The sequence below is a fragment of the Trichoderma asperellum genome, chromosome 3 (genome assembly GCF_020647865.1).
Source record: "Trichoderma asperellum chromosome 3, complete sequence".
NCBI lineage: Eukaryota > Fungi > Ascomycota > Sordariomycetes > Hypocreales > Hypocreaceae > Trichoderma > Trichoderma asperellum.
In genome coordinates this window covers 3,334,855-3,358,890 of record NC_089417.1, presented here as the reverse complement: position 1 = coordinate 3,358,890, position 24,036 = coordinate 3,334,855, and the positions used below count along the sequence as shown (strand labels likewise).

General features: G+C 50.8%; 7 protein-coding genes across 8 annotated transcripts; 3 read left to right on the top strand and 4 right to left on the bottom strand.

Annotated features, from left to right (window-relative positions):
* Positions 1-46: 46 nt before the first annotated feature.
* TrAFT101_005698 (uncharacterized protein) lies at positions 47-480 on the bottom strand (the record flags this gene model as incomplete). Its single annotated transcript, XM_066127566.1, has 2 exons — positions 47-152; positions 212-480. The coding sequence occupies 2 exons, from the start codon at positions 478-480 to the stop codon at positions 47-49; spliced, it is 375 nt and encodes a 124-aa protein (XP_065983677.1).
* A 1,640-nt stretch (positions 481-2,120) lies between these two features.
* On the top strand, positions 2,121-3,668 carry SSU72 (RNA polymerase II subunit A C-terminal domain phosphatase). Its single transcript, XM_024910618.2, has 3 exons — positions 2,121-2,226; positions 2,428-2,620; positions 2,674-3,668. Exons 2-3 carry the CDS (start codon positions 2,514-2,516, stop codon positions 3,329-3,331), a joined length of 765 nt encoding a protein of 254 aa, XP_024760196.1. The 5' UTR covers positions 2,121-2,226; positions 2,428-2,513; the 3' UTR covers positions 3,332-3,668.
* Positions 3,669-5,718: 2,050 nt separating this feature from the next.
* Positions 5,719-10,330, top strand: TrAFT101_005696 (uncharacterized protein). Of its 2 annotated transcripts, XM_024900207.2 has the most exons (3): positions 5,719-8,027; positions 8,090-9,370; positions 9,433-10,330. In XM_024900207.2, exons 1-3 carry the CDS (start codon positions 7,038-7,040, stop codon positions 9,811-9,813), a joined length of 2,652 nt encoding a protein of 883 aa, XP_024760195.1. In that variant the 5' UTR covers positions 5,719-7,037; the 3' UTR covers positions 9,814-10,330. The 2 variants fall into 2 exon arrangements, with proteins under 2 accessions (XP_024760195.1, XP_065983676.1); XM_066127565.1 differs by having other exon boundaries at positions 8,090-10,330.
* Positions 10,331-11,469: 1,139 nt separating this feature from the next.
* On the top strand, positions 11,470-14,265 carry TrAFT101_005695 (uncharacterized protein). The gene has a single exon (XM_024902527.2). It carries the CDS (start codon positions 12,053-12,055, stop codon positions 13,826-13,828), a length of 1,776 nt encoding a protein of 591 aa, XP_024760193.2. The 5' UTR covers positions 11,470-12,052; the 3' UTR covers positions 13,829-14,265.
* On the bottom strand, positions 14,229-16,142 carry TrAFT101_005694 (uncharacterized protein). Its single transcript, XM_024905568.2, has 2 exons — positions 15,239-16,142; positions 14,229-15,176 (listed from the first exon to the last, which is right to left on the bottom strand). Exons 1-2 carry the CDS (start codon positions 15,684-15,686, stop codon positions 14,452-14,454), a joined length of 1,173 nt encoding a protein of 390 aa, XP_024760192.1. The 5' UTR covers positions 15,687-16,142; the 3' UTR covers positions 14,229-14,451.
* A 1,271-nt stretch (positions 16,143-17,413) lies between these two features.
* On the bottom strand, positions 17,414-18,193 carry TrAFT101_005693 (uncharacterized protein; the record flags this gene model as incomplete). Its single annotated transcript, XM_066127564.1, has 2 exons — positions 17,414-17,692; positions 17,759-18,193. 2 exons carry the CDS (start codon positions 18,191-18,193, stop codon positions 17,414-17,416), a joined length of 714 nt encoding a protein of 237 aa, XP_065983675.1.
* Positions 18,194-21,141: 2,948 nt separating this feature from the next.
* TrAFT101_005692 (uncharacterized protein) lies at positions 21,142-23,227 on the bottom strand. The gene has a single exon (XM_024900205.2). It carries the CDS (start codon positions 22,289-22,291, stop codon positions 21,386-21,388), a length of 906 nt encoding a protein of 301 aa, XP_024760189.2. The 5' UTR covers positions 22,292-23,227; the 3' UTR covers positions 21,142-21,385.
* Between the last annotated feature and the right edge of the window lie 809 nt (positions 23,228-24,036).

Genomic DNA, 24,036 nt, shown 5'->3' with positions numbered 1-24,036 from the left:
CGCCCAAGTACATGCGCTGGCTGAAACGCACTCTATTAGTACTCTGTTAGTGGCGAGCCGCTGTCGACGTCCAGCTCGCTGTAGGGCTAAATCTGGTCGCCGTCCTGCTGGAGTCAGCGCGTCGCCCGCTAATTCTACTGGCCGAGCTGTAGCTAGCCCACCGAGTCAGCGCCTGAACAGCAGAGGCTAATACAATTTGATGCCTGCCTACCAACGTATGGGCGAGCTGGTATGGATGGATTCGGTGGCGCCAGAATGGGTGAGCGGCAAGGCGAGCCGCTGATGGTTAATTTTGAGTTGTTTCGTTGCGTTATGGTATATGCAAGTAATACTCTCCCGTCTCAGGTATAAGTTGACAGCTGGGCTCTGCTTCCAAGAAGCGGGGTGTTGATGGCGTTGACCAGCAGCTCCAAGACGATATCGGGACCAGTGCCAAGGAAGTGGCTGAGTCTTTTGCGTAGTGTTCAATCGCAATAGCATGAACTTTTGATTCTTTGCGCGGGTTTTCATATGCCACAATGCCCGCTGCGCGGTGAGTGTTCCTTACACCAACCTAGAGAGTATGGATGCTGCAGCCTATTTCATGTCATGACCAACACTGGGCGTGCCGAGGGAAGCAGTCAGTACTAGTGTAGTAGGACCTGGTGGGATCAATATTTCAGTTAGATTAGACCATCAGACGAATTCCGTTAATTATTATGCAAGATCAGCTACTCGCAGTAATACGTGCCCATCTGCCAATACGTGTATCAGACGGAGAGATACATCTCAGCATTACTACCTACCTAGGTATGTCCCACCATCTCCGGCGCGTAGGAAAAGCGTTGTCACCAAATCACCTGGTAATAGTACCTCGTAATACCACGGCCGCCATGGAGGATTACTGCTAAGACCGTGGGAACCGCAAGTCTGGGTTTTGCTGCTCTGACCCCACATAGGGGCTCTAAACCTCAAACATGGCCCGGCTTCATACGAGCAGAATTGGGATTGGTAGCAATTTCGTTTCCATCTCTGATTTCCGTGGTCAGAGTTAGCTCGGTCAGATTCCCCGGGAGCTGTATAGTGGTATTATTCGTTGATCAGGCCAATAATAACATTGATGGTTACGTTGCCACGAGGTTGCCATGAGGTTCCAAGATGAGGAGATATGCTAAACGCTGTGACAGAAATTTTGCCCAGAGTGGCGGGAGATTCGGGCAAAAATAATGCCACGTTGGAACATACTTGTACTGAGTGTGTTGAGCAAGCCAACACAGCCATGCATGAAATCCATATTACTTTACATCGAGGGGAGGATCCACGATACCATCACATGCGTGTAACTCTGCAAACAGACTGCGTGATCTCTTGCCAAGACTGGACTGAAGAGTAAAATGAACGAGAAGAGATGCACAACCCCAGATATTCAAGACACAAGACACCGTACGAGTGTCTTTCAGCGTAATTTCCCAGAACCCTTCCCGACACGTTCCATGCGGTTGAGGCAGGCTTTTAATAACACATGAGAGGAATAACATCCGTGCTTCTATTTTTGGATAGCGGCTGCGGGCAGGGGTTGGTCGACGCCAGACGCTGATTGGGAGGAGCCTAAGCGTCGTTCGTTTCAGGTTATGCGCGTGCCTGCAGGCCAATCGTAGAGCTACAAAGGGACCGGGATGGGGCATCTTTCCAGCGAACCAAATTTCATCAGCATGGCTCCAAACAAGGCACGACGCATGCAGTTGGAACTGTACAAGTACTGCCTTTGTACTGCTGGAGGCGCACTCATGGCGATCAAGTACCATACGCTTGCTCTCGTATATTGCACGTCCCGTGTCCCTTGGGGCTTTGCGAGATATTTTTCTTCCCCAGAGTTGTGTAATGGAAACTAAGTGAGCTTTAGGTCTTGTGCTGAAAAGTATTTTGGGGAACATAAACAGCCCATAGATTAATAAATAACAAAAGATATGGCAGAGCTCATGTCCATATCATTCAAAGCTCAGAGTCAGTCGAGGGTCACATTACCTAATACAGATGCCCTCAAAATTTGGGCTAGTCTCAATCCGATATTTACCCGTAGGTCGCGTAAAGCTCCACTGTCAGCTTTTCCCCTTCACCTCACGATTTTGCAATGCTTCAATATTGCTTTATGCTTGAGCGAAATTAACGAGCCCCAGCGCCGAACAGCCAGCACCCGCTAATGGCTGATACTGGATGACTGCGGACAGGTACATGATACAATCAAAGGTAGGCAATGAATTGCGAAACCACCGTGAATCCTTTCTTCTATGATGAACCCTTTATTGGAGCTGTCTGAGCAATTGCGCTCTGATGAGAAATTTTTTTTTTACTTAATATACGATTCAAACTGATGAAGAATTTTGCCTTTTTAATCACGTTACTACTGGAAACTCTAACAGATTGCTAACGCCAATTGATTCAAAATAGATTCACTCACTGCCTTGAGTTGGAGAATGCAACATCTCTCTTCGTGTAGCAATCGCGTGACCTCCTGCCCTGGATAATTTCTCAATATGGAGACTGCGAATGGTACGACAACAGAGCAGAATGGCTCGACACAAAATGAGAATGGAGAGTACAAGCTCAAATTCTGCACTGTCTGCGCAAGCAACAACAACAGGTCAGTCTTAAAGGCAGCTGATCCCTTATGCGTTGTTCCTAATATGAATCTAGATCCATGGAAGCTCATCTCCGACTCTCGCAAGCCAATTACCCTGTAATCTCCTTTGGTACCGGCTCTCTCGTCCGGCTACCGGGTCCGACAATCACCCAGCCAAACGTGTATCAGTTCAACAAGACATCATACGATAGCATGTACAAAGAATTAGAGGCAAAAGACCCTAGACTGTATCGGAACAATGGCATTCTGAACATGCTAGGAAGAAATAGAGGCGTCAAATGGGGCCCCGAACGTTGGCAGGACTGGCCCGTTGGAGTCCCAAGGCTGCAGCACTCCAGTGACAAGGGCAGCGAGGGCGTTGAAGGCGGAGTCGTGGACGTAGTTTTCACCTGTGAAGAGCGATGCTGGGACGCCGTCATTGACGACCTCCTAAACCGTGGCTCTCCGTTGAATCGCCCGGTGCATGTGATTAACGTTGACATTAAAGATAACCACGAGGAAGCCGCCATTGGCGGGCAGGGCATTCTCGATCTTGCCAACTCTCTCAATGCCGCTGCTGAAGAGGAGCGAGGCGCGATAGGCTCGGCCGCTTTTGACAGCGGAAGTGCGTCTGCTCGAGCGAGTTTTGACGAGCGAGTTCCAGAGATTATTGCCGCCTGGCAAGAACGCTGGCCTAATCTACCATCGACCTGGACTCTGGCGTGGTTTTAATGGAGAGATGGACCTGAGAAATCTCAGTTGATCATCTTTGTTTTTTTGTTTGTCATGGCGACTATGAGCGCTTTGGATTTGGCGTGGCGTTCTGGCAATTGACGGAAAGTGATTTGGCTCTTTTTTTGTTTACTGCATGAGAACACGCATGAGAACACGCATGAGAATATCATATCAAGAGTATGACGGCACTGCGAATGATTGATGATTATTGTATTAATCAAATGCCCAATGGACAAAGACTAGTCCCTATATCTTCTTTTTTTCCGCTAAAACCAAGTTTAGGTAATGGTAGTAGAAGAAATGTCTTACCACCACCTCGTTATAAACACGCGGAAATAAGGTGCTGTGCTTCGCTTTGTTTTACTCGCGCGTGCCCTAACCCGAGAAATGTGGCGTTCCTCCTTAGAACACTCCTTAGAGCAAAACGAAACCTCGTATATGCACCAACCCGCGCCTAGTCCGAGTGGCTTGCAGCCTTATTAGATTGCCGGCATCTGGTCTGCCAATCGACTGTGCTCCAATGCAAGATCTCCAATGACATGATCCAGATTGGCTTTGGTGAGATGAGATGAGTAGATGGGACGGAAATCTTACATTGATGGTTTCGGGATGCACCCGAAGAGTGGGTAACATGTGAACTTGGTGTGGGAGGAGACTCGAAGGAAATGCTCGTGCTGTGGTTCGCATTGCATCATGATTCTTCACTTTCTACTGTCTGCGTGGAGATTGTTTTCAAGTTCGAAGAAAGTTAAACAGGTAGCATTTCTTTCTTATTCTATTGTTTCCCAGACGTCAACGCGCTAGGCCCTAAGCCTATGTGTTCAATACTGCGAGCTGGAGATGATGGTCATGTGTATGGGTCGCGCCATTGCTGCTCAAAAGTTGAAAGTGCGTCATCCTAACGGGTTCCAAGCCATTGATAATATGCAATATCCATTATATCCATTGGGGGATAGTACTGCTCTTATCAGGCTTGATATTAAGACGAAGCACTATCACCGTCGCATCGTCTTACGCACATGGCTGTTTTGCGCAAGGAATAATCCTCAGGCTCTTATTACAGAGTAGCATTAGCAGTAGCACTAGCACCAGACGCTATCGTCGTGGATGGATGGCCAGGTTAACTGGATTGGCTGCAGCCAAGCAAGGGTCTGTGTATAATCTACGGGATTGTTCTTGATGCAAGATTAGTTGTGGACTTAGTGGGACTTAATTACTCACGGGCTGTCACGGACTGTTACGGACTTGCACGACGGCCACTTGAATCATAAGAGATGGCCGGGAACTAATAGCTTCCCGTCGATGAAGCCTTGCCGCTGGTGTCATCTATCAGAGTACAATAATATACGGAGTGCTATATAAAGAAGATTCAGAGCGGAGTGCCTACAAATTCAAATCCCGTGCCACTGTACGCGGGGGCAACTGATGTTAATCACCGAAATTGAGCTGCGTTGTATCGGATTCTGGTGAATACAGAGCCCCTGGTTGGCGGACCACGGGGATACGAAGTTGCGCTTAGGATGGAAAGAGAAAGATGAAGGACAGGCAGTTCAACCACTTTTTCCCGGGCTTGTGCTGGTCGCTACTACTACTAACTACTATTTACCCAGCATTTCTGAACAGCTTTTGTCAAGACCAGATATTCAGCTAGACACTATGTGTGAAAACGTGTCATATCTATCTAAGTATAGATGTATATGTGTATGTATATAACAGTTAATAGCTCCATTTACCTGGCGCCCTGTACAGAAACGAAATAGCAAAAAGAAAAAGAGAAGAAACCTAAGTATTAAATATCAGTTGCAAGCATTCTGGAGGCCTCGTTCCTGGATTATGAACCGCGCCGCTATAGCCCCCCCCAAGAACGCCACACTGCCCCGATCTATACCTAGCGTTGGCGATTGCAGAGCAAATCAGGACCCGGCGACACCGCAATTCAGGGGAACATGCCCACTCCCCCAGCTCTAACCGAAGGGCTACTCGAATGGCGCCAACGCCACGAGGCAAGGCATGGAAGACTCGCGTCTGGTTTTGCTCAAGGGGCTTGCTTTGCCCTGGGGGGCCGCAACCCGGCACGCGGGACGATTGAAATTACACATTTGCGTATTTGAAAAAGTAAAAAATTAGAGAGAAAAAGAAAGGCGTGGACTGACTTTTTGTCTTGAGATACAATACAGCACTACGCTCTGGTCCATTAAAGTGGTTGAGTGCTAGTAGGTCCTGGTACTAGTCAGAAGCGCTATTAGTATGGATGACTACATACACAACTGCACACCGACGATTGGGGATCGGTGGAGAGGGACTATTCTCATGATCCGGCAGACAGCCAGTTATGATTCGTAGCAGGTCGTCCAATTCGGTATAACACGTGTGCAGTCAGAACATGAAAGCATACAGTAGAATCCATATGGGTGCTAATTGCTTCGGCGACATGCGCTACAGAAGGCTCCCCCCTGACCCTGCCCAGCCCAGCGCACACAAGAATATAATGCTGCTGTAATTCGTACTCCGTACTTTTAATTACCATCACTGCTGCTAGCAAAGCGCTTCATTTTATTACTGGCCGCCGATCGATCTCTGCTGTTGCGTCAGCTCTTGCAAGTCCTGCCTTTTTCTGCAGCGGCTTTTCTCCCTTCGATTAACCGCGTGCCTCTCTTCTCTCTCCTTCCCTTTGCAGCCCTTGTCCAACTCCATTAGTTGATATTCGGAATTCCATCATCTCTCTCTTTGAGCGTGGGCTTGTCACTGTGGAAAGTACATCGCATTGCTTGTCGCCCGTGCCAGGCTCCATCTCCCTCTGCTCTGCACCTGTTCCCTTCCCAGCCCGGACGGGGCGCTGTCTGGAAGAAATTGCACTCGACTCTTATTTACCAACAAGGGAATAGCAGCTCATTTCCGCCCTGCGCCAGATCTCTCCAGCAGAACCTCCAAAGCCCCCCCCTTTTGATTCACCCCCGGACGTGTGGACAATCAGCCCTTTCGATTCGAGCTCCCGCATCCCTGCCTTGCCGTTTCAAGCGCCGTCGCGAATTTTGATTCTTGCCGGGTCTCACGCCACTCCGGTCCCTTCGACCCAGCAGATACTTTCATACGAGCCCTGCCCGTGCCTGTCCATCGAGTACTTCCCTAGACGCGTGTACCGCACGCCTCGACCCAAGCAGGTTTATTACTGGCAGCAGCAGCCCGAGGAGGGACTCGCAGGGCTTTGCGGCTCTCAAAAACTGCCGGTGCACCAGCTGGCCCAACCGCCCTTCTGGTGACCTCGACCTCGTGGGAAGGCTCACCTAGTTGACGGCTCTCTGGCCCCTCCCTCATTACTGACTGTGCTCAGCGGCTGGTCCATTTGCCAACTGTAGTCCTCGAGCTTCCCGTCTGTTTGCTGTTGGAGCGATAACACAGATTTTTCTGCTCTTCTCATCCCAACAACGTCGAGTCCATCGTGCCCAGCCTGCTACTGGATAGCAGCAGCATCATCCGTAGGGGTGCCACACTGTGGGGAACGGGCCTTTTAGCACCAGGACAGGCGTCGTTGTCGCCGTGGCTTTGGGACTGGTTCTCAGTGGCGTCTGTTTGGCACGACACTACGCACGCACAGTACTTGGCAGGCACACAGACACAAACCGCCAAAGCCTCTCCATCGTGTGGCGTCTAAGCTAGCCGCTTTCTTTTCCTCCTCTTACCCTCCTCCTGTTTCCTTCCCACCATGAGCACCATCAGCGATCGCAATGCGCCGCTCTCTCCAGTGTCTGTAGGCGGAAGCGAGTGGTCATTCTCAAGATATCAGGCCAACGACGACGGAACCCTTCCTCCTCGCGGGAACCTCGTGTCGCCTCCCAACTCTGGAGGTTCCCCTGGGATCATGAGCATGAATGGCTTCCCCCCGGGGCCGACGAATACCGGAGGCCCGTCACCACCGCCCTCTGTGGGCCGATCTAGCAATGGCATGAACATGTACGCGAGGAGCGAGGCTGGAGGCGACAATTCGCCGGTTGCTGCGATAGACGAGAACATCCTCGGCGAACATTACGTTGCTCTGAGGGCTTTCCTCCAAGTGCGCGATCCTAATTCCAAGCAGCAACCCAACAAAGCCCGCGACAAGCTCCTGCGACTCTCCCCGGTGCAGTTCTTCGAATTGAGTACAGACGTCTACGATGAGCTGGTGCGTCGCCAGACAGCAGCACGCATTCCTCCCAATGCGCCGAATATGCCACCAGGCTTCCTGTTACCAGAGAAGTCCTTCCACCCGAAGCGAAATCAAGCCCGTCAGAGGCTGTCATCACTCGGACCTCCTCGATTTAGAGATCTTGCGGCCGATGTGTTTCACGAACTAGAGCGCAGGTTTCCGCAATTCATGGGCGGTGACATCCCCCGTGTTGGTAGCTCCATGTCCAATAGAGGTGGCCCAATGAATCGCACGGGGACTCCCGTTAATGGCGGCGACTACCCGCCGAGATCACAGAGCCGCATCCGAAGGCCATCAAACGCTAGTTCGATCAGAGGGCCGCCGCCGCTTGATGCGTATGGCGTGCCTCCATCGCCCAGCATCCCCAATGGCAACTATGCTCGGCCAATGCCGCGACACCCTACTCAGAATAACACCATTGTCCCTAACAAGAGCACTATGATTGAAGAGGATGACGATGGCTCTGATGCTTATGGCGCTGGAGATGGAGAAAACGGAGCACCGTCAGAGGTATGTTTGTGCTTGTTTCCCTTGGTCTGTTTATGGTGTGGCTAATTTCGAACTCGTGATAGGCGGATAAGAAAATTATTGAAGATTACGAGGCACAAGTGAAAGATTTGAACGCCAGGCTGACGAGTATGGAGGATGCAATGAAGAAAAAGGAAGAGGAGATGAAAAATTTGCGAGACAACCATCAGTCACAAGCTGCCGTTACAGACGAAGAGAAACAGGAGTGGGCAGATCTGCGCTCAACCCTGGAGAGTAAACTAACAGAAGCGGAGAGCATGAGCAGCTCCTTGAAGCAAGAACTGGAGCGTATGCGCGAGGATCACGAACAAGAAACAAAGCAGCTCCGAGAACAGGTACGACAGAGCATGAGCCAGATGTCCTCTACAAGCATACACGAGGATTTACAACGAGAAAATGACGAATTGCGGCACTCGCTTCAGCAACAGCAGCAAGTGACGGAAGAGGCACGAGCTGAGGCTCAAGAGTTTCTGCGTGAGATGCGGCAACTTTCTCTTCAAAGCGGTTCAAAATACGAAAGACAGGCAGAGCTCGAAAAGACGATTGAGCAACTGGAGAACGAGGTTAGGGAATGGAGGAACCGCTACGCGAAAACCAAGACTCAAATAAGAAGCCTTCGAGGTTCTTCCGCTGGATTCAGCGTAGACGGAGAGTCCACGAAACTGCCAAGCGACAATACTCTGCTGGATGAGCGCGGGCAGGTTAAGGATGTCCACGTCACCAAGTATCAGATGGCCATTGACGAGCTTTTGCAAAAAGTCCGTGAAGAGAGTCCAGAAACTGTCATCGATGCCATGAAAGGGGTTGTGGTTAGCGTCCGGCGAATTACGAGAGACCTGGACGAAGCTGCGCCGCGTGGCAGCGAGGCAGCCCAGCAGCATGGAAAACTCCGAGCAAGGATTTCTGCGACTGCAAACAATTTAATAACCGTCTCCAAGAGCTTTGCGGCGAGCTCTGGAATTACGCCAATCGCTCTTGTTGATGCTGCGGCGTCGCATCTCACAGTCGCTATTGTTGACATGCTTCGAGCTGTGAAGATCCGACCAACACCTACTGAGGATTTGGAAGACGAGGATGACGGAACTGTAACTCCTATCGATTCCTCCGGCTTCTTTTCCCCACGCAGCGTTGCCCGAGGATCAACAACCCAGGACGGTCTGCCTCCGGCTCCTGCTTTCAAAAACCTTGCCAGTATCAGGGCCAGCATCGAATCTTCGGCCTATAGCCCTGTGAATTCCCCTCGAGAATCAATGGCCCCATATGCAAAGGGACTACCCAGTGGGCACAGTGATGAGCATAATGATGGCCAGATCGAAGGTCTCCAGGTACGGGCTTAGGGCGACAACTCGTAATCTCGTATACGACATGACTGACGACCATGGTTCAGATCTATCTTGAGGATCAAAACGCACTGCTATTATCCGACGTCCATAATCTTGTTGAATGTATTCGCGCAAACGGGAATATTCGCCAAATCTCTATGGAAATCGACTCCATTAATGATATCGTTAGCAACCTTGTCTCGGAAACCCAGAAAAGCGGCCGTGGTAATATGGTGACTCGTCTAAGCAAATGCCGGGACCACCTTCTCGAAGCCAGGCATCACGGACAAGAAATAGCGGATTCAGGAGCCCAAGAAAAGGAATGGGGCATCTGGACCCAGACATTACCACCCATTACTTTTGAGATTGCCCAAGAGGCCAAGGAGCTTGTCGATGCTATAGGGGAGCTGGCAGCATCATCACGAGATGCAGATGATTTTTCATGAGATTGACGAGGTGTCATTAATCATTAATTCAGATACTTCGTTTTTAGGGGGGCGAGGCAAGAAGGAATTTGATGGACTGCCGATGGATATTGATTGAGTTCTTCAATGATATTATGCTGGTCGCTTCTTTCTTCGACCACGGCGGCACTCGTCCCTTTCTTTTACTTTCTTTCTTTTTGCTTTTTCTCGTCTTTTTTTTTTCTTTTAGGGGGCTGGGCAGGAGTCTCAATACCCCTTGTGTATATGTTTCTTGACAGCAAAGCTTTGTTTTTGTTGTTTGCTTTTACTCCACATGATATGACTGGCTTTTTTGCCTGGTTACCAGGATGCGGGAAAGAATGGCCTGATGAATTTATGCAGTGGGGAGAAATAAATGTGCTGGTTGGCTTTGGGCGACGCGAGAGGGTACTCACTCTGGGTGGTTGGGTGGACAAAGCACTGTTTGTGAGCGATAAAGGCTTAGCTTCTGGCCTATATAGAGAGATGAATAAGTTAACGCAGCGCATTTGAAGCTGCTTTTTTTTTTTCCTCCTAGATAATATCTTCCTCTCTTGAGCACCTCTATTTTTGACTTTATGTTGGCTTCAAGTACCTATAGCGCGATTCAGGTAACGACCGACGATATTCAGCAAACGCCCATTAATAACGTGCCAGGATTACAATAGTAGGGAAATATTTACGTATATATATATATATCGGATATGAAGACAACAAAGATGCTATACTGGAGCGTAATAACTTGGCTGTCGAAATCACGCGGACTGGGATCGCGCTCCAGCCTACCAGACCCTGGACGGCTCCCCCGCATCACCAAGGCGAGATGGTGCATCCCGGAAGGGCAACTAATCCCTGTTCCCGCGGCTGGTGTGATGAACGCAGCCAGCATTGGCTCGATGCGATCTGCGCCCGCTAGGAACTAGGAGAGCGGCAAAGGAATCAAAAGCAACGAGAAGCGGACAAGGACACTGCCTGCTTGGCTGCTCGTGGCACAGCGCGCAAAGACATGCATCTCATCTTTGGCTGCCTATTGGGTGCTTTCATGCAGAACATGCATTGAGAGGCACGCGCGAGTTTCCGGATCCGGCTGCGGCTGTCTCCAGTCACTCAGCTCGACATGCGCCTCTTGCGCGCGCTACGACCTGGCAATGCAATGCGCCTGATCTCTTCTCGCTTGGATCTCTGCGTGACGTATTCCCGTAACGATGGGGGGCCATGCTCTGCCCCCTGTGCCCCATTCATTCAGTGCAGACAAGCACAAACGCTGCTGCTGCGCACGCTTCTCCACGCCAAGCACCCGGAAAGCCAAGATAGAATCTCGAAATGAAAGCTGCAAAATGATGCACATGATACTATGGATTTCTGACAACCCAAAATCTGCCCCAGCTGAACAGCCCAGCGTCCTCTTAGCACCGCAAGCGAGGGAAAACGAAAACGCCCCCCCAAGGTTGCTGTTGCCACCACCACTTTTTGCTCCCTCTGCCTCCCTTTGTCTCTCGCATGTACTCGTACTTCTCCTTGAGCTTACATGCACGCCGTCTTTTCGAGGCCGGCGTGGTAGCAGGTACCTGACTAGCTCCAACGCAACGGAGAGGCCGAAAATTTTGCGATTCAGGTCCTCGACATCTTGGCCTCTTTTTTTTTTTTTTTTTCATTTTTGCTTTGATCAGTGCTGTCTCTTGCGGCTATTCTGCTCCTGCAGAGCAATCAATCCAGGCTCCGGCTTCTACTCATCCTCTTTTTTTCTTGCTCGCCCTTGAAGCCATAGGCTGACTCCAGGCTTGACGCCTCGTCCGATTGCCGGTCTCCTCTGCCCACTGCTGTTTTCCTCGCCGCTGTTGTTTGTTGCGCGCGCGCAGCGGAGCCGCTTTTCTGCTGGGCCGCAGAGCTTCCCTTTCACGGCCGCCTTGTTTCAGCCCTGCTCTGGCCAAAGACGGGCGTCTCCGTTTGCCTGTAATTTCTTTACTTTTATTTTTGGCAAAAAACATAAAAACCTTGGACGACAAGTACAACCAACAGCATCAAAAAGCGGCCACGTTTCAGCTTTACATACTCCCTGGCGGCCCGTTCAAATTAATAGTGCAAGCTCTGTCTCTACGCTACCACCCACCTGGCCACGGAGGGTCCGAGAAACCCTGCCCGCATCTGCAGTCTACTACTATTTCGTTCCTATTTTCCTATACACTTACAGCGGCTTTCGGGGTACCCTGTGGGTACATTGCGCAATTCTAGACGCTGTTCGATGGAGGCAAAGCCTCGCTACGAGGCCCGCGATACGGCCCGCGACACGGCCGATATTCCTCTTGGCGCGCAAGGCCGCCTAGAGCAGAGCCCTGCGGATATGGATGCCCCTCAGCTGTTATTTGCGTCTCCGTCATGTGCGCCTCTTGAGAGGGGGGCTCGGCGCGCCATTGAGGCTGTCGCAGAAGAGGGCCTGGCAAACGAGCAGACCTCAAATACGGACCCTGCCGCTGAGCAAGCACAAGACTTACAAGGACGGCTTCCTGCATCGCTTGATAACAACGCCACGACGACAGATCCCGATCCTGCTTCCGAACCCTTAGCAGCTGCAACCCTAACCCCCATCGAAATGCCCACGTCAGAACCGGTTGCTATCGAAGAGCCAGATCAGGTTGTGACTTCACAGTCGCGGGACGAGGATTCGAAGCTCTCTGACTCTCTCCATCCAGTATCAGAAATGGGAAAGCTGCCCGAGGAGGAAGTTGAGCTGGCTAGGTTTGGTAGTTCTTCAGAAAACTGTAGCTTCTCAGTTACAGGGAGCAGTCGAGCCAGCTCGCCACTGAGCGAACCAGATGCTCACGGTGTTGCATATACATACGATGGACCACCAGGCCATAGGATCCTACATCTCAGACCAACAGCCGAACAGTGGGATGATTTCCCTGCTCTCCTGGCCTTTGCACGAAGCCTTCATGCTGAAGTCGACGGTTGCTTCAAAATAATACTCCCAGAAGAGCTTCAAGAGCCGCTCCCGGACAAGGATTCGCAGCATGTGACCGCCAATGCCTATAGAATAAGACAGATCAACCACAGGACGTTTTGGCAGGTCAGCACAGTACCGAGCGAAGGCGCCTTCTCATCTTCGGAACCGGAGGGCGAGGTATCTGGGAGCGTTGACGAGAAGTTCAAGAAGCTAAAGACTCTTTTTAATAAGAGCAAGGACAAGCAGATGCGAAACGTGCGTTACCGAGTCGACGTCCCCGCGTGGACGGCGAAGCAGAGACGAGAAGCTGGCGTGCCAGAGAGAAGCCCTATCCACCCGCTGGCCGGTGACAAATTGGACAAGACAAAGGCTATTATTCCTGGAATCCATACGCCCTATGTATACGAATCAGCTCAGCATTTCGGTGCTACTTTCCAGCTCCACGCTGAAGATTTCCGCCTTTCTTCTCTGAATCACCTTTACAAGGGCCGCAAGATTTGGATTGTCGTCCCCGCCACAGCCGTCGACGTTGCCGAAGAAGCATTGAATCGAAAAGGCAAGTGCTCGCAGTTCATGCGGCACCGTGCCGAGTTCTTCTTCCCAGAGAAGCTCCAGAAAATGGGCATCCCCCATCGAATCGTCGACCAACGACCCGGCGAAACCATTGTCATTCTACCAGATGCCTACCACGAAGGGTTCAGTACGGGATATACCCTGGCCGAAGCCAAGAACTACGCAGACTCGGACTGGACGACGGATACGTATCAGCCGTGCCAGCCAAGCTGCCAGCTCATGACAGCCATACCGGCGGAATTTATGAGGCCGCTGCAAGAAGGGGAGGAGAGACTCGATCTATGCGCCGGCTATAAAGACGTTGGCGGTGATGAACCATCGAGTCTCTTACAGCAGCAGCAGCAGCAGCAGCCAAAAGCAGAAGATTCTCAACTTGGTGAAATACAGAGCGCAAATCCTACACTAAAACGACCACTTGAACATACCATTTCGGAAGAGATTGTATTTAAACACCCCAGGCTCGACCAAGACTCTATTGTCTCTGTACATGCAAAGGTTTGAGGGCCGTTTTGAATTTTTTTTTTGAATTTGGGACTTTTCAAAAAAAAGGCTATTATTCTATTCCTGGGCTAAGAGAAACAAAGTTTGGAAGGAATAAGTGACGACGTAATGCATGGATGAATGGGTTTCGGCTGATATCAGGAGTACTCGGGTGGGCGTATATTTGCTTCTTCACATGGGATTGGTAAAGAAAAAGCCGTACTGGCGGAGTTTTTTTCTTTGGAATGGGGAATAGAATGAGGATCGGAGCTGGGAATTGAATTTTGATGGGAGAAAGCATGACTCTCCTTTCTATCTTATTTTTGACGTATGATTTTCACATCGTATATTTCTGCAAAGGGAGGAACAATCGGTGTTGCGACATGGCTTCTCATAAGCCAGTAAGGCAAATAGGTAATTAATTTATATTGATCAATTAATCAACTCGTATTGATGCGCCTCTAGCTTCTTACTTCGAAATTGCAATAGTTTTGTGAGGAAAACCCAACTCGCATACTCGGTAGAGGGATTATTATAGAACATTATGCTTCGTAGATTCATGTATCAATTACATTTCTCACAATCACCTGGATCATGATGGCTCATTTAACCTTTTCCATTCATCCATCGTTTTTTGTCTTTTTTTAGTATCCTCCACGCCTCTCCTGGTTCTGTCGAGCCATCTCGTCTCGGAACGCATTCCTGTGACCGCCAGAAGTGCCCTGCTGATCAAACGTCTCATGGATGGGAGTGCCGGCCAAGCTTCCCAGGGCCTCGCTATCGCGTCGAGCAGGGATGGGTGCATCGTGATAATCTCCGTCCGCCAAGTGGTCGTCCGCATTGTGCAGCTGAACGCTACCAACATCCTTCCTAGAGTGGAATATATTTCGGCGGGCCTTGCGGCCGTTATAGCCATGGCGAGAGCGGCTCATGATGTTGCCGAGTTCGATGCGGCGGCTCTTGCGGTTCCACATGAAGAGCCCGACGACGATGAAAACGAAGCAGCCGAAAGCGAGAGGCAGAGCGATGGAGAGCGTATGACCCGTGGGAAGTTCTGTCTTTGAGTTCTGGGGAAGGGCGGGCTTTTGGAAAACCACAGGGAGGGCAATGGAGCTGTTCTTGTCGTTGCTGCCCTGGGGGGCGCTCAGAAGAGTGATGGTGATGTTGTTGGTCTTCTCGCCCATGAGATAATCCTTCTTGACCTTGAGGGGCCAGAAGCCCCAAGAGGCCGGCACGCGGTTGTCGTCGAAGCTCTCAAGCTTAACCCACTCATTGCTTGTCCTGTTGAGGTAGTCCAGACGAACGGTGATCTCATAAGTCGTGTTGGTCTTGAAGCTCGTCTTGTTATAGTAGTCGGGATCCCAGGTAACTAAAATGCTGCAATTAGCAATTGTCCCAGGTAAACTCCAAATCAACTCAGATGCCACGTACTATAATAAGTGTTGCCCGTCAAAAGTGAGCTGTTCGTATAGGGCGTGCAGAAGGGAGCGTCCTTGCCGTCTTTGTTGTAACAGCGCGAAAAGACTCCGTCATTGTTCTTGGACGTAGCGGTCGGGTTGGGAGGTTGGCCGGTGCTGGTTGTGATGACTCCCCAGCTCGTGAACGTGTACACCGAGGCTGTGATATCGTGAGGCGCAACGTCAACAAGCGTGGGGGTCCCGCTGATGGTGGTTGCTTTCGGCGTGATGGTCTTGACGGGAGTGCCCTCATCGCCAACGGTAACCCAAGGAGCAGTTGGGTCAGCTCGAGGCTGCAGATGCGCGCGACGGTGTAGAGCTTCGAGAGCCTCCAATTCGGGGTAGGGAGCAGCGGTGGGCTTGGCCGCGGCTGGGCTGCAGAGAGCGGCCGCAGCAGCTCCAAGAACTGCGATGGCATGCATCGTGGCTCGACAATTGATATTTTTTTTTCTTCTCCCCTAGTATTTGAATGGTCTGGCTGATTGAAATCAAGACGCGTCCAGAGATGGCGTGTGGTGAGCTGTGAAATCGAATTGATGGCCACGCGTATAGCAAACGAATGGAGGCGATAGTGATGGTGGGGAAAAGAATGGAATGAAAGGAAGGGGAAAGATGGAGAGCAGGACGATAGATAAGATGCTGGCACGGACGAGAAAAAGGAGAGGGAGGCACGCAAAAGTTTCACGGCCGCCAAGGCCTCTCTCGTCGACTACTGCTGCTGCTACTGCTACTGTAGCAATAGGCACTGCCCAATACTCCGTATTCTGGCATGGAGACGCTTCCACTAAGCTCACAAGGTTAACTACAGGCGCATCCCGCAGGCACCGGCTCAGGCCTAATTGCCCAAACAGGAACAGCGAGGCTTTTTCTCGGCGCTCTAATTTGATGATCCGCAAGCAGAAACAAAATGCCGCTGGACCTGCAGCCGCTTAGCGTAGGCCTGTTCAGTGGGGAAGAGAAAAGGGAGGGAGAGAGGCCTGGATTCTGCTGTTTTCAAGTTTTCGCTCTCTCTTGCAACATGCGGTGTAGGAGTCCCTACTAGGTAGTACTATCAGATATCAAGTCTTTGTGAAACTCTCTCTCCCATATACATCGCAATGCCTGGGATAGCCACGGTACTGAGATATGCGATGCGGGAGTAACACGAAGTTGCTTCTGTCCGCGCATGGAGCATTCGACGTCTGTACGAGCACCTGCATTAGTTTAGGGGGGATAAGCGAGAAGAGGAACTTGGCGAGTTTGCTGCACACAAGGCCATGCCAAATCCCAGCGTAGGATGTGTTTTTTGAGTATGATGCGCAGAATCATTTGCCAAGGCTGCTCACCGCTTCGTTGCCGTCTTTTGGGCATTATGTACAATATGACGACAGCATAAAGCCGAATTCGTCTGGTGGGCTAAGCGTATTTTTGAGGCCCGGCAGCCACGCTGTGTATGGAGTAGATTCTAACTACTTTCTGACCAATTCCTGCGCCCCTCGTGTGTTTTGGGACAGAAGCTTTCCAGTTAGCTTTGCAAACCGCCGGGCCATCCGCGGGAGACTGCGCGAGGAACTGTCGACGCCGGTGGCTTATACAATGGCAGTTCTTTTTGTGGAACCGATATTGATTACTATAAAGGCATTCAAGAGATAATGTTTCCTTAATTGCATGGTTCTGTTTGTTCATCATGTCAAGCGAGTTTAGCTGAGATGCCTAGGAAACGAAATATCCTTCAAACCTCACATGATAGTGCATCAGTCACCAGTGGAAATGGATAAGTATAGCAGAAGTGTATATAGACTGAAGTTGAGTTCAGTAGACAGAAAAAACTAGAGAGTAACCATACCAATAAAAGGAACAGAAACGCCGTAAGTGCTTATGGCTAGGTGGAAGTGGGAAAGGGGAGCACTCTAATAGCAACCCAACGTGCCATGCACAATGGATGGTACATTAAATTATCGATTGGTAGACGGAAATATATATTGTATCTCGATTATGTTCGTGGGTAATAATAGCTAGCATTATCGCGTCTCACATTATGCATCATCATACCTCTGTACCAAATATCACATCTAATGGGGCCCATCGCTAGGCATCAAACTCGACCTGTTGGATCCTCCTGGTGTGCCGAATATTATCTTGGCATCAATCTTCAGTAGGTTACCGAGTTCTATGGTGTTACCGTACGGATGGGCATTCCATCGTCGTGAAATTCAAAGGCTTTGCCCCTGCGTCTACCTTCAACGCTGCCCTTGATATCAATTGCTCCAATATATTTGGTAATAGGGGTGGTGTCTTCTTCTTCTGACGATTCCGATATAAAGTCGTCGTCGCTGTCCTCAAATACTTGGCTATGCATGGACGTCGCAACCTCATTACCTGTTGAGTCTTCTGCGGTAACATATTCATCTCGCCATTGCAAGCGGTCGGATCTAGACGAAGGATCATTCTTTTGTTGTTTCAGTGTTTGTTTCAAGTTTATTTTACTCCCTCACGTATAATACAGAGAACTTACGGCACTCTGCGAAGAATCTGAAGCAGGGAGATTCAAGAAAGACTGGCGTCTCTCGCTGAATCTCACCACAGGCAGCTTCTTGAAGTATTTGGCTGCAAACTCCGCTTTCCGGGCTTTATCCTTTGCTTCCCATTCCGCGCGAGCCTTTGCCAGTGCAGCTGCTCTCTTAGCTTCAGCTTTGGCACGCTCTTCGAAGAGTTTCTTAGCAATCGCAGTGCTCTTGCAACCCTCAACAGGGCACTCGTAGGGAGTCATCTGGCGTCTGAGCCGCTGTCGGTTGTCTTCGGGAAACATTTCGCATTCAGAAGGGTGCTGTGATGGCTGGCCTATGGCACAGCCCTTCTCAAGGAGGATTCTATTGTCGCGGCAGCGATCCCAGCTGTAGTGTTTCCAATAACCGCAGTACCTGCACTTGGTGATGTACTGCAGACACATCTTTGCGAGCAATAACAGATATCTTCAGTCGTAATCTTTCTCCTTTTTTGCTCTGAAATGTGATGTCTTTGGGGGGAAAAGAGCCACGGTTGCGCGCAGCGAAAGAAGAGTTGAGAGAAGAGATTCTAAGAAGTGCTACAGGGAAACTTCAGATTGAGCTCTTGGCAAATGTCAGAGCATCGTGGCAGATCGAGTTGCCAGGTGACTTTGTTTACTAGCAAAACAGCACACATGGCTGTGCTCTGTGCTAGGAAATATCAGCTAAGGGGCTGCTACGGGCTGTTGGAAGGGATCAAGGTGCCTACTAGCAGATATCAACGCGCTGTAGAGGATAACAGGCAGATAATCGATAGCATATCTCACATTTTGCTCACTTGTGGCATCTGCTAGCCAAGTCTTTGTCGATGGCAAGTGGCAGAAACAGCTAGTATTACAGAGACAGATGGGACGAACTTGCGTGCCCTGATTCACTTGGCAGCCATGAATAATACCTTTAATGACTGCCAGGTGAGAATTCTTGTAGCCATAGCACAGGCTAGAGGACAGAAAAGAGTAGGTTCGTTTTGTTTGTGCCCACGGTTTAAATCAGTAACAGTATTCTAAAGCCGCAGCCTCCAAGCTAATGGCTTGTCTCATATGTGTTTCTGTCAAGGATCACGCACGCATTCGCTTGAATATCTGCTTGGTAAATAATTATTCGATTCGAAATCGTATCCATAGATATACGGGTGTACGGGACTACTTTGCATATTTACGAATAGATGGTGCGGGAGAAAAACAAAATGGGTTGCTTGTCTGCCTTTACAGCCTCCCCCTTTACATACATATTTCTCTGTTTTGATTCCTTAGCATTTACCTACAGACTTCAAAAGCTGCAGTCATTGTTTGACAGCTTTGTAGTCCAAATTCTGTGCTTGGAACGCTCTAGCTACAGTGGACAAGTGCAGTCCCAATTTTAGCCCGATCTTGGTACGATCTTGGCATCGTCTGGAAGATCACGCTAGGCCATGCTCCCTATAGACTTGAACAATCGAACATCAGGCAAAGAAGCCATTGAACAGTACGCAAGATGATGTCGATTCATTTGTAAGCAGTGTGGAGACCAGATGTGCGTGCATGGAAACTTTCGCGCGATGGCTCTCGGCTGGTGCCGCAGCCAACGACGGGTGCTCCGCCGCATCAAGAGCATTAAACGCAAAGATATACTAAACATGGAAAAGACTAAGCCAAGTTTCGAAGATGGGCGCAAGGGATTGTTCGGATCGGGCTCCACTAGCTGCTGTCAAATAGCGCGCCCATCGCAAATCGTTGGGTGCCTTTTGTTTCAGCGTCTGGACTCCCAATTCCAATCTCAAGGACCCCATTCAGACGTCCTGCGAGCAGAGCGATGCTTGGTTTATCAGCTCCTAGGACTCTTTGTATAAGAAGTATGCTTTAACTTGTCGTGGCAACTGTAGAGCGAAACTTGGAATAGCCACGTTTGTTATCTATCCCCCTGCCTCTTTTCTCCTTTTTCACGACCAAGTCGCCACAATGCTACGGCGATACGGGAAATGCGGGAAGTGAGATGACAATTCTCATCGATTCATGGATAGTGCGTTGAAATCGACATATTTGTGCGCAGTACTAGGTCCTGGCTTCGTCTTCCGCGCGCTCAGCCACATACTTGGCATCCATTGATGCTCGAGAGCGGTAGTTCTGTGCCGACTGACACTTATCACTGGCATTGATAGCGGCTGTGGAGCTGGGCAACCCATATGTCAGCTCCAACGAAAGGGCATCAGACCAAATTCATTCTTCGCAAGCGGCACAGGCAAAGAGTCGAGCCTGGTTATGCCGATTGAAGCCTCGTCCCCGCATTGCTATGCAGAGGCATCCTTTTGCTAAGGCTCGTATGTACGGGACTCCAAAGCTGGCTGATCGTCCGTTCATCCTTGCAAATCGCACAGACATGGGCTTCGGTATCTCGTACGGTCGCTTTGCGTCAGCCAACGCTCGTAAATCTGACTGAGGCTGTGGGAATCTGCTTCTGATGCAGCAAGGGGGAATTACCAGCAGGTAGCGTGAGCCGAGACGAATGGGTGCAGCTGGATTTCTATGCTCTTGCCAATTCTGGCACCGAGGCTACTTAGAGCAACCATTCAAGTCAAACGGCCGCTGTGATGGCCAGGCCTTGTTAGGAACAAACATAGCCCGGCTATCAATGGCTCCTTTGTGGACGAGTGTGTGGTTGGGCCGATCACAGGATATCCAAAAAGGAAATCAACCATGTAGGGCGCCACTTACCGCAATGATACCCTGGTAGATGGAGGATTGAGGGAAACCGGGGAGTTTGGATATGTAACCAGGGCTGCAGCCGCGCTTCCACGCCGCGAATCGAGGCTTGACCTGTCCCTTGTACTCCTCCTTTCTTCTCATCTTCTTGCTTTCGTCATTTTGTTTTCTTTTTCTTTCTTTTTCTTCCTTTTTCCCCTTCTTCCCTCCTTCTCTTTTTCTATTTCCCCTTCCTGAGACTCTGCAGCAAACGTAAACAGCCTACTATTTTTTTTTCTACTTCTTCACTTCCTCCAACAGCAACACTCTCAGCACAGAGCATATGATTGTATATGCATGCGGCCAGCCCCGAAACCCCGGCAACCGGGCCGCACGCACCTGCCTTGAGCCATTAGACCAGACGAAATCGAGTTTCTTTTCGTTCCTTTGCCAGATGCCTCTAGAGCAGCACTTTGCTTCGACATCATTACTTCCTCTGCTAGCACTCCAAAGCTGTGATGTACAGCTAGAGCTCGTTTTTGAAGAAGAAAACAGCTGTGTAGGCTTGGGGATTCTTCGATGCCGTACGGAATATAATGCGCCGTGCTAACCAGGGCCTTTTCCGGGGTGCTGCTTGGCTGCATAATGACGAGCCAACCGACGGCCAAGGTTCGAAGAGGGGATATACAAGACGACGCACGAGGACAGTCCCCCTCCCATGAAGCCGGTAATTCTATCATTCGTTCGCTCGTTCATTCATTCATTACCATTCGTATATATGTATGCCTATGCTTATGCCTATGCCTATGCCTATGCCTGTTCCTAATCCTATTGATATACCAACACAACGCCAACATAGAAGCTGATCTCGGCCGACATGGTCAATTATTAGGCAATAAATTGCCATCTTCACTCCTCATTACCTGCCACTCGAGCCTCTCAGCTTTGAACTCCCATCTTCTCCCGCCAATCTCGTGCCGCTTGGGCAATCTGCAAAGCCGCAGCCTCGATCCGCCGCGCTCGCTCCGGAAGACTGTGGTCTCTACGCGTTCCAGAGGGCCTCTTGAGCTGGGCAATCAACTCTAGCACAGCCATGTGGTCCACAACCTTGTCTGGGTCTCTCATGCTCTCGCCGCTTCGATCTCTGCTCCCTGACACCGGAGTCATCCTCCCAGATACATTGCAACCGTGCTCGACTCCATCATAAAGACAATTGCTACATGGTCCCGTCACGCCAGGCGCCTGGCCGATTCCTTCTGGGGCTACAACGCATTGCGGAGAGATGCCTTGTCCCGCACGACAACGGCCACAGCGCCGATTGCTGGTGCGTTGCTCAACCCCCCTCTCATACATCATGATTGCCTCTGCCACTCGAACTTCGCCAAAGGCAGGCTCTCCCCGCCATCGCCATCTCCCCCATCTGCGCACAGTAGGAAGTGCGCTCAGAGCCTCAATAAGATACGACCAGGGTCGTACGGATGGTGGTACTGACACGTCGTCAAAGACGCATAGGGCATGCATTTCTCTCATAGCTAGATCTTCTGTTTCGCTTGGGTGGTCGCTGGCGTGCCGCTCTAGGCCACCAGGCCACCCTTGTATTGAGGGGCCCTGATCGGCATCATTGTCGCTCTCTTCGGCGTCATATTCCATCTCTAGCTGAATCTGGTGCATGGAACGACCAGCAATGACAGCTGAAGGGTTTGGCATTGCATTGTCGAGGACAAGTGGCGGTAATTTCAATGCAGGCCCGCGGGCCTGGGCCTGGATACCAGGAGCCTCTATCGCCATTGTTGTTGATGTTGTTGTCGGCCCTGCGTCACCTGTGGCCGGATCGTTGATGCTCATTTTTCACGACGCCTCGATAGAGGGACAAGCGAGAAACACCGGCTCAGCAGGGCTCACGGCGCATGGTGCTCCCGTCACACATGTGGCAGGACGACGGCCCCAGTCCCAAGAGAAGACAAGACACCACAGATACTGACGGGACAAAAAGGGAGCAGAGAGAGGCACCTTTGAGGATGGGGCATGGTCGTGTTTTTAACCTATTCAAGAAAAAGAGGACGGAGCACGGCAGTCATGTACAAGTACCATTTTGCCGCTCTATTGGATTTGTTGGCTAGCTGTGCCCTGCACTCGCGCAGCTTTTACACGCGTGGGGGAGGGGGTATAGTATTATTTTGGATCCAATTTGACTTTTGGGCTCTCAGAGGCCAACGAGCCATGATAGCACGGGATACGCCCCCCTTGCTGGCTGGACTGCCGGCCAGCGATGAGGGATTAGGTAAGTCTAGAGTAACGAAAACAGACGTACCGACGCCGACGATACGGCTCCATCCGAGCAAGGACCACACCCGCCGCCGATTTCTCGCAGCGACTATCAGGCGAAGAAGGGAGCCGGCAAAGCGCTGTTGGGGGCCGAGGGCCGAGCAGCCAGCTTTTGGCGATCTGGATAGAGAGAGAGAAAATCAAAAAAAGGGAGGGGGGGCCGAAAGCAAGGGCAGCTCCATCTGCTGGAGGCAGCCCAAAGAGGCCAAAAAAAGCCCTCGATTCCATTACCCCGTACTTTGCGGCGTCCAGCCGACCATCTCCAGGATTTCGGGCTGTGGACCCTTCGCTCGTCTTAGAAGGAGCAGCGCGAGCGTTTAACGGGCGCCCTTGTGCATATGGCATTGCATGGCATGGCATGGCATGGCATGGCGGGAACGTCACATCCACCGCTTCTTCAGCAGCCTGCCATGCCTGTTTGTACAAGAAGCAGTGGCAATGCAGCGGCATCCAGCCTGACCTGGGCTAGCATCAAGTCGCACGGCAGGCCACCAGCTCAGCACGCCTAAATACGAAGCCCAGCTGCTGCCGATTCGGAGACCCGGCGTGATTCCCCCGCATTCAGTCCTCCTCATCTATGACTACCCAATACATACTGGTAGCAGCAGTAGTGGTACTGCTATTTTCTCTCCCTGGACGATCACCACCTCCCTCCCAGCTTAGCTCACCAACCCACCTCCCCAAGCTTCCGTCCCCTCCCGTAACCCCGGTCTAATGTCAACCTAAGGGATCCGACCGATCGCATGGGATCCACGCCTACCAGCTAAAGCTCCGTGGAGCAGCACACCTGCGCAACTGGCCCGATGGCTGCTGAAGCGGTGGTCCCGTGCAAGAAGGTGACTGTGTGGGGTATGTATCGAGGCTTTTCTACTGCAGCCATCGCGCAGAGAGGGCGTTTTTATGTCTGTTTTTTATGCACGCCGAAGACAAGTATGATTGCGGACGAGTACTTCGTTCTTCGTACTTTGTGGACGGACTCGGTCTCTCCTCCGTGGGGGGGTGTGGATCTTTCTTCGCCAAGCTCCAAAGTCTGCCGTGGGGGTTGTGGTTGAATCTGAGCAGAAAGCCAGCCACACGATTCAACGAATTACATTGCGGAATACCAGCCAGTGGTGTGCTGATGCTGATGCTCCTCCAGCTGAGCCTGATAAGGTGCTTGCCGACTTATAGGTATATACCGAGCACCGCCCCCATTTTGCGGCTGTGTTGGTGATGGAAGCCCCCCATCTAGCTTTGAAGGTTTCTTGATATAAATGCGCTGATAC